This window comes from Rhineura floridana, chromosome 6, assembly GCF_030035675.1.
Source record: "Rhineura floridana isolate rRhiFlo1 chromosome 6, rRhiFlo1.hap2, whole genome shotgun sequence".
Lineage (NCBI taxonomy): Eukaryota > Metazoa > Chordata > Lepidosauria > Squamata > Rhineuridae > Rhineura > Rhineura floridana.
Window position 1 is genome coordinate 139421937 of NC_084485.1, and position 12896 is coordinate 139434832.

Below are 12896 nucleotides of genomic sequence, written 5' to 3' on the forward strand. Positions count from 1 at the left end.
CAATAACATCTTGTCAAGTGACCCTCTTAAAGTTGGATATGGCCTTGTTGTAATTATACCCAGAAGGGTATTTGAAACATTTAAACTTGTATTGAGGGTTCTAAGTCTTGATGGGTAGTGACAGAACCACAATACAGAAGCCGTTAAGAAATCTCACATTTACATTGTAAATATTTCCTGTTTTTCTGTAAATGCCTAACACTCTCTCAGAAATCTATGCTCTCACCTTTACTAAAACGACTCCCTATTAAAATAAATCCCTCTGTCTGTCTGTCTGTTCATCTTCTCTGTCCCTTCCTACATCTCTGTCTCTATCTCCCTCTTCCACACTACCTGTGTTACTCTTTTTGTTGTTATATGCCTTCAAGTCGATTATGACTTATGGCGACCTTATGAATCAGCAACCTCCAATAGCATCTGTTATAAACCACCCTGTTCAGATCTTGTAAGTTCAGGTCTGTGGCTTCCTTTATGGAATCAATCCATCTCTTGTTTGGCCTTCCTCTTTTTCTACTCCTGTTTTTCCCAGCAATATTGTCTTTTCTAGTGAATCATGTCTTCTCATTATGTGTCCAAAGTATGATAACCTCAGTTTCATCATTTTAGCTTCTAGTGACAGTTCTGGTCTAATTTGTTCTAACACCCAATTATTTGTATTTTTATTGATTGATTGATTGATTGATTGATTGCATTTGTATACAGTCTCATAGCCGAAGCTGTCTGGGCGGTTTACAACCATTTTTCACAGTCCATGGTATGCGCAAAGCTCTCCTCCAACACCACATTTCAAATGTCTTGATTTTTCTCTTATCCTCTTTTTTCACTGTCCACCTTTCACATCCATACATAAAGATCAGGAATACCATGGTCTGAATGATCCTGACTTTAATCAGTGACACATCTTGGCATTTGAGGACCTTTCTAGTTCTCTCATAGCTGTGCTCCTCAGTCCTAGCCTTCTTCTGATTTCCTGACTATTGTCTCCATTTTGGTTAATGACTATGCCAAGGTATTGATACTCCTTGACAAGTTCAATGTCCTCGTTGTCAGCTTTAAAGTTACATAAATCTTCTGTTGTCATTACTTTAGTCTTCTTGACATTCAGCTGTAGGCCTGCTTTTGTGCTTTCCTCTTTAACTTTCATCAGCATTTGTTTCAAATCATTCCTGGTTTCTGCTAGTAGGATGGTATTGTCTGCATATCTTAAATTATTGATATTTCTCCCTCCAATTTTCACACTTCCTTCATCTTGGTCCAATCCCTCTTTCCGTATGATATGTTCTGCATATAGATTAAACAAGTAGGGTGATAAAACCAGAGCTTGGAAAAGTTACTTTTTTGAACTACAACTCCCATCAGCCCAATCCAGTGGCCATGCTGGCTGGGGCTGATGGGAGTTGTAGTTCAAAAAAGTAACTTTTCCAAGCTCTGTAATACTCCCCTGTCTCACACCCTTTCTGATTGGGAACCAATTGGTTTCTCCATATTCTGTCCATACAGTAGCCTTTTGTCCAGAGTATAGGTTGTGCATCAGGACAATTGGATGCTGTGGCACCCCCATTTCTTTTAAAGCATTCCATAGTTTTTCATTATCTACACAGTCGAAGGCTTTGCTGTAATCAATAAAGAACATGGTGATTTCTTTCTGAAATTCCTGGTCCGTTCCATTATCCAAAGTATGTTTGCAATATGATGTCTGACACCTCTTCCCTTTCTAAATGCAGCTTGGACATCTGGCATTTCTTGCTCCATATATGGTAAGAGCCTTTGTTGTAGAATCTTGAGCATTACTTTGCCTACTACAATGGTGAAATTTACAACGGTTGTGTCACCAGTTTGGTCTCTGGCCCTGCCCACCACCAGTGTGTAGGGTTGCTAGGTCAGAAGCATCCCAAACCCTGAGATTTTGGGGGCAGGCCTGAGTGATGTCATGGGGCAGGTCCAAGTGATGTCATTAAGCATGATACATTAAGCATCAACCACAGTTGCTTGGCACATACAGTTCATACAAAAACATTTATCTGATTGGAAATGAAGATAGAAATCTTAGCTAAAAGATGGAGCCTGGGTAGGGAACATTTAATCTAGCCAATTCGCTTCTGGCAAGAAGGGTTCAAGTGCCCTCAGGTCAGGCCAGGCCAGTCACCAGAAGGCCACTGTAGGAAGAAAGGAGCCTAGTGTTGTGGAGATGGGAGCACTCAGGAGTAAAGGTGGATGCCCCTGAAGAGCTGCAATTCTAAACACACTTACTAAGGGACTAAGCCCCATACAACTCAATAGGACTTACTTCTCCGTATATATAGTTTGGATTGTGTTGTTGGTAAAGCTTGACCAGGGATCCTCTGCAAAGATACCCATATCCAAGTAGGGTTGGCAACCCCCTGCCTGGAATGCCCTGCCCCTACCTTTTAACATCCACATTTCTTTACAGATTTGACCCTTCACTTCAGAAAGAGGTCTGAGTAATGAGTAAGAAGATTCTCTACCCTTTTCTGTCTTCCCTGTGGGCTGCTATAAACTCCTTTATCAGCCAACCCAATTCCAGTGAATATAATTGACAGAGAGAAAGCACACATGATTAGGTCTACCTTCATAGGCAGCAGCTTGGGAACAACAGCAATTGCAGCCACGCTGCCCAGTATGTGAATTCTCTTTTACCACTATTGGACAAGAAACAAACAACAAGGTATATCATCAGTGGGTTTAAGAAGGTTGAGCGGAGTGCATGGAACCACTGTTGTTGCTTCTATGGAAGAAAAGGAGTGAGGATAAAGGTAAATGAAATGCAAATAGAAAAAGAAGAATAAAAGACAGTGATGATTTCTTAAATGTAATACCATGCCAACCACAACAAGATTCCTACGAGTAAGGCTTAAAACTAAGCATCTCACAACCAGTCAGGATTCCTCAAAAACCAAAAATATGAAAAATGAAGAAATATTTGTATAAGCATGACTATCAAATATGTTTATTATTTACACAACCTGTAAAGATATTTATAGTGCAATCCTACGTTTATTTATTCAGAAGCAAGTCCCAACATATTCAGTGGGGCTTACTCAAATAGGGACAGAACTGCAACCTCAAGTGATAAGCAACTTCATTCACGCAACACAAAATTCAGAATCACGCCACTTTAAGCTGTTTTGCAACTGTTTATACTTGTTTTTATGGTTATTGTATTTTAAAGGGATTTATTTCTTATTGTGAGCTGCCTTGGTTTCCAGACTGCAGCCCTACCCTACCAGACTGCAACAGGTTGTTGGAAAGATTTCCACACACACATGCACGCACACAGGAAATGTAAAAATACATACACCCCGTATAATAATTATTGTCAAAACCAGTTGATCATTGCAGAACATTAAAAAAAAATAAAATCAGTATTAGTTTCCTACATAATAAAAACAGTGATACCTAAGTACGCCCTGCCTAACTGCTTTAAAAATAAGATTGGAGGGGGAGTGATAGACAACACAAGCACAATTCTTTCCTATGTTCATTCAAAAGTCCCATCAATTTATAGCACAATCCTAACCATGTCTACTCCAAAGGAAGTCCTATTGAATTCAATGGGGTTTACTCTGGGTATGTTTACTCTGGAAAAGCAAGTACTGGATTAAAGCTTCAATTTGGGAAGTTTGCAAAACACTGCCCTCTTCAAAATTTAAACCTGTCTGACTCCTACACACAAGAGAGAAAAAGACTGAAAGTTTACCAGAGTAAACATACCCAGAGTAAACCCCATTGAATTCAATAGGACTTTGAATTTACTTATTCAGTCTGTGACATGTTCAGAAAAGCAGAAAAAGCACGTTTCTGAGCCTTGGGCCAGTCACTGCCTCTCAGCCTCAGAGGGAGGCAATGGTAAACCCGCTCTGAATACTGCTTACTATGAAAATGCTGTTCATAGGGTTGCCATACATTGGAATTAACTTGAAGGCAGACAATTCAATTTGACTCTATTATGTTTTGGCTCTATAATTCCTTGTCAATCACAACCCTGTGGGGTGGTGACATTTTGGTGTCTATCTCTGGAACCAGACCACCTAGAAACTTAATTTTTTAAAAAATGAAAGCTGAAAGTTTGGAGATTAAGGTGAGTCACCCAAAGAGCCTGTGGCCCTCAGAAGATGGCCCAGAAAAGAAATTGGCCCTCAGACTGAAAAAAGCTTTCCCATTTCTGCTCTATTTTCTCAAAAGTGCTACTTTTACAAACCATACTTTTGCAACAAAGAAGTCTGGTGGACTTTGCCTTGTGCCAAAGAGTAAACAATTAATTCTGTGGAACAGAGAAGGTGAAAGACCTTTGCAAGGACAGTCACTAGGGCTATTTACTAAAAGCCCTGGCCAGAAACATTAACAACTGCCTGGAATACTGACATGAGCTGGTTGGGTTATATTGTTCTGCTTCTTCTATGGAGATGCTACATCTTCCAGAACGGTAAGTTATTCAAGACAAGGTAAGAATTCTTTTTTTGGGGGGGTATTGAGTATCCTTTTTTCTTAAAAAGGTGATGTAGAAATTTTGGAAATAACAAATAAATACCCATCCTTTCAAGAGGAGTATTGTAAAACTAGAACAAATCACAGGAAAATGTTGGTATTTGCTACTTTCCAGTTTAAAAAATCTTTAAGGTGTGTGTTGCAGCTAGTATCTACTGGCTAATTAATAGTTCTTTGTTGCTTAATGATGTTTAATTTGCTTCTAATTTCAGAACATAAAGATTGTGAATGCACTGATATATATTTTTATTATCCCTTTCTGATGTGTTGCAATTTATTAATAGGGTTAGACTTGTTCAGATTCACCCATTCCTTTCTCCCACCCTTTCCCAGCTGAAGGCTTTTGTTGGGATTCCTGTGGTGTTGCTTTCGTTTTGGTTTCTGAACCTGTTGGATTGAAAAGTGGTGAACTAGCATTAGAGCTGATATATACAGGGATTCCATTTAGCGTGTGGTTGCTTTTTTAACCCTTCTGTCCAAATCCAAACTGATGGTGCAGTGGTAAGCACTGTGGAAAAGCCAAGACCACAACAAACTCATTGAGCAACTCTGATTATGGTATGTCATATGCATCCATAAAAAATACAGGTAGAAAATTGTGCTGACTCAGAAGAAATCGCCATGACATATAGCACCATCTGCTGAAAGGGGGGTGCCACCAGTGTTCCTGTCAACATTCCTCTATCCATTAAGGACAGATGACCAAGAGTTTACATATACCTCTCTATATTCCACATGCATCTTTTAATCTTTCACCCCCTCCCAGAGTGACATACAGCATATACTTTAAAAAGTTAGAACAAAAACAGTACAGCAGAAAATGTTTATAAAAAATAAATCATTCCAAGTCCCTCCCCCCCAAAGATAGTTCAGATTGTATCTCATTCCCCAGTTTTTCACGTTCCACATCCTTCTCTTTCAGTCCCAGTACAGCAGGAACAAGTGCTTTACGAGCACCTGGTGAACCCCATGATTGATTCAGGTAAGATAGAGAACTGCATCAGCCTGAAATGCAAACACTAGCATGAATTCTTGTTAGGGCACAATGGTATTCCTAATCCTTTTACTTTAGAATCTGCATTGTAGGTGTCATCAGGGGTTAAGTAAGTGAAGAGATATGGGGCTTATCCAAACGGAGTGGGATAATCCACGGTTTCCATATTCGGTTTGTCATCTGATAGTCCTCACTTTGCCTTTTAGTTCGCTCTTTCCCAATTAAAAAAACACGCTTTTTTGCACCCACACACGCAGCGGTAAGACCCCTACATTCTTTTCGCTTTTTCCAAGCTCCGCCTCTAAAACCCCCTATCAACCAATTGGTCAGCAAAAAAAATTACGTATGCTCCTCTCCTCCTTTGCAACGAAGCACAATATGGCTGTAAAGAAGTTCTCGCCTGGGAAGGAAAGGCTGCTGGTAGGTTTCACGCCTGCCTTCTCACTGAGAATGAAATTGACAAAGCTTTCCGGAGCAGGCTTGAAACAGACCAGAAGCCCTTTTCTTGTTTGCATTTGCGATATTACACTTAAACAAATGTATGCTTTTCTGCCTTTATTGATATTTAAGGAGATACATACGCTGGCAATTGCAATTATTTCTCCAAAAAACCAAGAAACGTGTCCCCCCCTCCTCCCTTTCCTTCCCAGGGAGAATGAAATTGACAAAGCTTTCCAGAGCAGGCTTGAAACCTACCAGAAGCCCTTTCTCGCTTGCTGTGCATTGCAGATCTCACCCAGAGTGGCAGCCCAGTTTGCAGGCTGGCAAAAAATATTACATTTAAACGATATTACACTTAAAGGAATGTATGCTTTTCTGATTTGAAGCAAAAACCCCAGCAAGTAGAATGAAATTGACAAAGCTTTCCGGAGGCAGGCTGAAACCGACCACCCCCCTTTCTCACTTGCTGTGCATTGCAGATCTCACCCAGAGTGGCCGCCCAGTTTGCAGGCTGGCAAAAAATAAAATGCATCTGCACAGTAGTTGCAGACACCCCCCCAACACCCCACCATTGTGATGATTGGTTCAATTTTCCTGGGCTTATTCTCGCACATGCGCAAAAGTGCAGATACGTGATTGGCTGGAATGAGGAGAAGGGGCAAGGGGAAACGCCCAAGAAGTGCCCATCAGCTGTAAAGTCCGCAGTATTGCATCCTAACTCCTGAAGGCACAGCGGATGATTCCCAATTTTTAACAGCAAATCACATTTTTGCCAGTATTGCAAGGAGCGGATTTAACCCGCGAAAATGCGTAACAGCGCGAGACGTCGTTTGGACGACCGAAAAATAATGAACACACATAGTGGGCGTGTCACACATTTTGCAGTCATCTGGCTGAGCCCATGTACTCAGAAAATATCCCTTGTTGCCTCAAGCTATGACAAGAAGCACTCTCACCCATTTTTCTGTTTCCTGTATTTGCTTAGTGATGTCACATTGGTATGCATATCAAGTAGTCATATATTTGCATGCTAAGAAATGGGCAGGGGTATGGAAATGTTGAAGGCAGAGGCCAAGCCCCAACAGCATTCCATGCACCTCTTTGCAATAATAAATTATAATCATATATACTAAGAGCAATTTCAGTTCTCTAAGTGTTGGTCCATAAGTAGTCAAAACAGCAACATTCACACACAAGAGCGCCATATCAGCAGGTTTGAGGGACCAATCAACAAGTTAATAGGAAGAAGAGTTTCATAATTTGGTTAATTTCTGACAATCAAAATTCTTTCTCCATTCTGTTTTCTTTCTTTTTCCTGGCATACAGTGCAGTAGTATCTGCAATCTGGCATTTACTGGTAGTAGGTGTCATCTGATATAACATCTTATTCAATATTTTCACTGTAGTGATGCCATTAAGATGTGGTCGTCCACCTGCTGTGGATAATGCATTGCTCCTTGCCTCCCCAAGGCAAAGATTCTCATCCGGTTCAACTATAATGTATCAGTGCTACAGACTGTATGTAATGGAAGGCACTCCACTTGCAACATGTATAAATGGCCAATGGACTGGCGTGCCCAGATGTCTTAGTAAGTATTATACAGCCATGAGATTGGCTGTATACTATAGTCAGCATGGATTTTTCGCATTCCGCAATGTTAAATTGAAAATACCCCCTATGCCATTCTGATCCTTCCCATAAGCTCATTTCAAAACAAAACCTTACAAAACTTATAGTCCTGAACTCAGAAACGCTTGCTTAACACACTCTAAATTTTCACGGTGATACACAAAACACTCAGAGAGAATCGAGAGTTCAAAGTGTAAAAAGAAAAACACCAGACCCCCTTTTGGACTTTCTTCTGCCAGAGTTCTTATAATCTGTTGAAATTAATTAAAAATCAGCCATGTTCACAGAGTACCTGTAATCCTATTATTGACCTTGTCCCATACTCTGACCTTAATCTTCTTCAGTTTAAAAGTTAAAAAAAATGCCTGGCTGATTTTTAATTAATTTAAGAAATTTTGGCTTGAACTCAATGATAATGTTGGGCATGCTCAGTAAGAACCAACTGCCAGTGTTCTAAACTCCAGACTCACAGCTGCTGGGCTTGCCTAATCAAGGGGCCACACCCACACCAGACTTTGATTTCATGTGAGACAGTCATGGCTTCCCTCAAAGAATCCTGGGAAGTGTAGTTTGTGAAGGGTGCTGAGAGGAGACTCCTATTTCCCTGACAGTCCCTGGTTTAACAGTCAGCCGCTCTGATTGAAGCCTTGTGAGGGGAACAGGGCATCTCCTAGCAACTGCCAAAAGTGAAACGACAGTCTGGTGTGGATGTGGGCATGGACAGCTTTGGTTTAAATTTAGGTGGGAGGCTACATGTGTCTTCTGTAGAATGAAAATGTGTGGGAAACCCTGATAAAGAATGATACTGTTCCCAATGTTTTCCTTTTGGAAAGGAAAGGGGCCTCCCCTCTGCCCAGTGCCCACCCATCCAATCTCCTCCCCCTCCTTCACCTTCCTGCCCTCTTTCCCCCCCACTCCCCTAAGTCAGTTTCACCTAAGCATGATTGCACAGGAGTAAATCCCACTGAACTAAAAAATCATGCAAATGATCAAACCTGCCCTCCCCTCCTCCTCTCTCCTATCCCCTCCCTCATGCCCCTTCCCTCTCCCTTCCTTCACCTCTCCTTTCCCCTCCCCCATCCCCTTCCAATCCCCCTCCCCCCCTCCGTGATTTGTATATTGTAAGATCCTGGGGTGGTGGTCAGTTGATCTCTATATACTCTATACAAAAAGATACATCACACCTTCCTCTGGTATCCTAGGCATTGACATCCAAGCTGCCAAGTCTCAGGGATGCAGAAAGGGTTTTCTCCTCGTTGCAACAGTGTCCCCAAGTGGAGTGCCTGACTTTTCCTTATAGGAGTGAATTCAGTATGGTAGAGTGAATAGTGTATCAGGTTAGGACCAGAGAGCCTGGATTCAAATCAAATCTCCATTTAGTTATGAAGCTCAGTGGGTAACCAATCTAATCTACGTCACATAGTTGTTGTATGGATAAAATAAGGGGTTGGAAAACAATGTGCACCATTATGAGTTCCAGGGAAGAATTTTTTAGCCTGTAGATTGAAAGCTGCTCCATGCTTTGGGTGAGCCCTTTAATGGGCGGGAGGGAAGTGCTTTGTTATTTATCAGTTTCTGTGTTCATTTGGTGCATATATTTTTAAAAAAACACCCATTGTTTATTCAAATATCAAAATAACCTGTAACAGGTTAATTGGGTGGCTTCATGACTGACAACAAGAACTTCCCAAAATATAACTGGTGACTTATTTGTGCTTTTCTTCAGAAACCTGTAGAGCAAATGAATCTGACATGGAGCGTAACAATATACAACTGAGGTCGATAACTAAGTCAACATCCATGAGAGCATCTGACTACTGGATGGAGTTTGAGTGCAAACCGGGATTTCGTAAGGATCCATTGTCGCCACCTTTTAGAAAACAATGTGTAGTTGGACCGTGGGTATATCCAAGATGTATCTAAAGCAGTAAGTATTTCCTAGTTCAGCCATGGCAGCACAGAATTCAGACGACATAGTTGTTGTCAGCAGCAGCAGCAGCAGCAGCATTACTGTTAGTTACACTGTTGCTGCTATTACTACTAGTATTTCTGGAGATTGATCAGGTCGAGATCTGATATCCCAAGCTTCTTTATATTTATTTTGTTTGCTATTTACGTTTTGTGTTTTAAATCGCCGTGACCCTCCCTGAAATCACATGATAAGGAGCTGGATATAAATCATACAAATAAATGTTATTAAAATATTAGGTGTGGCAGAAGTTATTTAGACATTTCCTGCTTACATGGAAATTCTAGGGAATTGCAGGCTTCTGCAAAGTCTTTAACAGGAGCTTAACAGGATTCTTTCCATGTTTTCCTTCAAGGCAATTGAGAGATCACCAGTATTTCAGAGTTCATTTTATTTATCCATTCATAGTATTTTACAGATGGATCTGCCAACAAAGTATGATAGGTTTGTTAACAGTATTGCCTCATTATCTGTATAAGAGAGAATTTTGATTCTTTTTTGCCTCCAGTCTTAAAACCATTTGCATTTTCCTGGAGATATCTCTAAAGGTCCTACTGATAGAATAAACAACAAAGCCTTGCACCTCTTTGTAGAAAAAAATAACTCCAATAAATGATGGCCTATCCTAATTCTGTCTATGAGGGAAATGTAAAATACTCTAATCCACTTTTTGAAAGATTCTGCTAACGTTTTCTGTTAATAAGTATTCTTTCTCAAGTATTCTTTCCCCAATGCCTTTTCTACATCAAAAATATTAATAGCAATTCTTGCTTGAGACGTGTATTGATCAATACTGTTTGAACAGTATCTGACGATTTCTACCCACTCATAAAACCTGGATGATCAGTATCAAATTGATCAAACTATTTGGTCACAATCTTGTAAAATCTGTCACCTAAGATAGTTGGAAAAACCTTGAAGTTACAGTTACATAGGCAGATTGGTCTGGTATGAGCCTGGAACAGACAGACCTTTACCCTCGCGTGGGTTTAAGGAAACACAGTCCTCAATCCGAAAAGGATTTCTCCCCAAAGCAAATACCAGCTTCAGAGAGAGCTTTTCCTCAGGACTGCAGCAGGGAAGGAAATGATTAATTTCCCCTCCATGCCTGCTCTGATCTCATTAATTATCAGACCCACCCCCGAAACAGAGTTGGTATATTCTGCATTTTTTAAAACTGGCAAGATAGACGTAAAGACACATTAATTTAACATCACATATAGTTTAATCCTGAGATCAGACCCCCCCCAGCTCCCAAAACATCCCAATGGAGTCTGAGCATGCTCAGTGGGCACAGAAAGCTGACTTAATTGTTGTGGGAAAGAGGAATGGAATGGACCGTCTGGAGTCCCTCACTGCAACATTTTGTTGCAGGTCCCACTTGTAGCCAATGTGATGCACAAACTCTGTACTTGTCAGCCTCTTTGTTTGCTGACTATGCCCTGATATATAACAGTAGCATCAATAACACACAATTCGTTTTGCTACTTACAGGCTTTACAAAGGCCAGTTCTTTGGCATTATGTATTTGTGGCTATCAGTTTCATCCCTTTCATCTTTCCACATTAAGTGTTCCTACTGTTGCAGTGGTCAATTGTTATTCATTACACATGAGAGAAAATACATTAAACTGTGTCTGAAGAGTTCTAAAACATAAGCCCCAATTTTTCATAAATAAATTCTTGTGACGATCAATAGCCTTAATTTAATACTAAATAAAATATACTGATCAAATTTTGGTATCACCATGAAACCATTATCTGCTAAATAGCTCACATTCCAGATGTCTGCCCAAGTTTGCCTGTTTTCAAGAAACTTGCCTTTTCCTTAAAGACCCTGCAAGATCCCCCCTCCCCCAGACATAGAAGTACACACAGGAAAGTAATCAGTTGCTGTACTGGACATTATATCTGGGCTTTCTTTTTTAACAGATTGGGGAAATGAGAAATCAAGTATGGATAGATAATTCCTAGCCCCCTTAATAGAATAGTAACAATTCCACCTTTACATTAGTACCTGTATACCAAGGGTGGGGAACCCCTGTGGCCTGCCAAGCCTCTGTTTGGCCCTTGGAACTCTCCCCAGGCCACACCTCCTATCCCCAGGCCACACCCCTCACTGGCCCTGGTTCACGCCACGAGTTAGGTTTGACCAGCTGGAATGTGTCATTGAACTTTGATAATGCCTCTTGCTTGTCTGGATGGAGAAGAAGAGAGGGCATTAGAGCGTGTGTAAAAAATAGCTTACTATACAGAGGCAAATTTTACATTCATTGCTCCACCCACTTTTGCCTCTAGTCCCATCCATCATTGGCATGTATTTCTCAGAAGGTTGCCCAGAAGGGAATGCAGCCCTTGGACTGAAAAAGATTCCCCACCCCTGCTCTGTACTATAGAGCTTATATTCTCGCATGCCCCAATAAATTGCAAATCTCTTGCAGATGTTAATCTGGACCCTGCTAGGCCTAAAAGCCAGCAACTTCAGTAAAGAGTAGAACAACCATGATGGACTAAAATAGATGACATTCAGCCGTATGTCACTTTGCGCTTAGAACTTTTTGATGACTCTCACTGACAGTCCTTGTGAGACCTCAGCATCTGGGCATCAATATGATAAGATGATGAAGGAACATGAAGAAGAAAACAACAATGGTGTCTCAGCGTATGTGGAACACATTGCTGAAAATGGAAAGTGGAATGTGTCCAAGTGACCTGAGTAAAGAAGTGCTGGAAAAGCAAGTATCCCAGTTGTGCTTTCCTCCCAAACAGATAACCCACAGTATATGTCTTAATGTGGGTTAATCTATGTATTTAATGAAATTGACATAAAACATGGGAAATTCCATTCACCTGGTGCAGTTCCTAATCAATATAAATGGTATTCAGATAATCATTTGCTTTCCCTTTGCTTGCTGTCTTTAAACCTTGGCTACATGTGCTCTTACCCAGTGAAGAGTACATGATGGTGGCCCACAGCTTTGACTGGGCAACTGACTTTTATTCCAAAATGCTATGTATGCTAAGAAATGTAGAAATTAGGATATGCTATGGAACTTAGAAATTCTGTTTCACAACTACATGAGCTGGAAGAAGTTAGGAGGCCAAATCTTCATTTAGGATAGGAAATGACAAACTCTGCTTACCTTGTCAACACAATTATAGCTACAACTGTATTATTTTCTAAAAGTGCTATATTACATTGCTTTAAGTTGCTTAATTTTCTTCAGATTTCATAATATGAAGATACCAATATGCCTCAAATAAAGCATTGTATACCAATAAATCGATTGATTTGTTTCAATTACAATCTTGAGCATGTGATCTTTTACCACTGATTATGTTTTATTCCCTGTCCCA

The 12896-nt window shown here is 40.5% G+C and overlaps 1 protein-coding gene across 1 annotated transcript; it reads left to right on the forward strand.

The window, feature by feature from the left end:
- The first annotated feature begins 4334 nt into the window (after positions 1-4334).
- On the forward strand, positions 4335-12846 carry LOC133387976 (complement factor H-related protein 1-like). Its single transcript, XM_061633972.1, has 5 exons — positions 4335-4444; positions 5429-5488; positions 7348-7530; positions 9298-9498; positions 11981-12846. Exons 1-4 carry the CDS (start codon positions 4384-4386, stop codon positions 9492-9494), a joined length of 501 nt encoding a protein of 166 aa, XP_061489956.1. The 5' UTR covers positions 4335-4383; the 3' UTR covers positions 9495-9498; positions 11981-12846.
- The last annotated feature ends 50 nt before the right edge of the window (positions 12847-12896 follow it).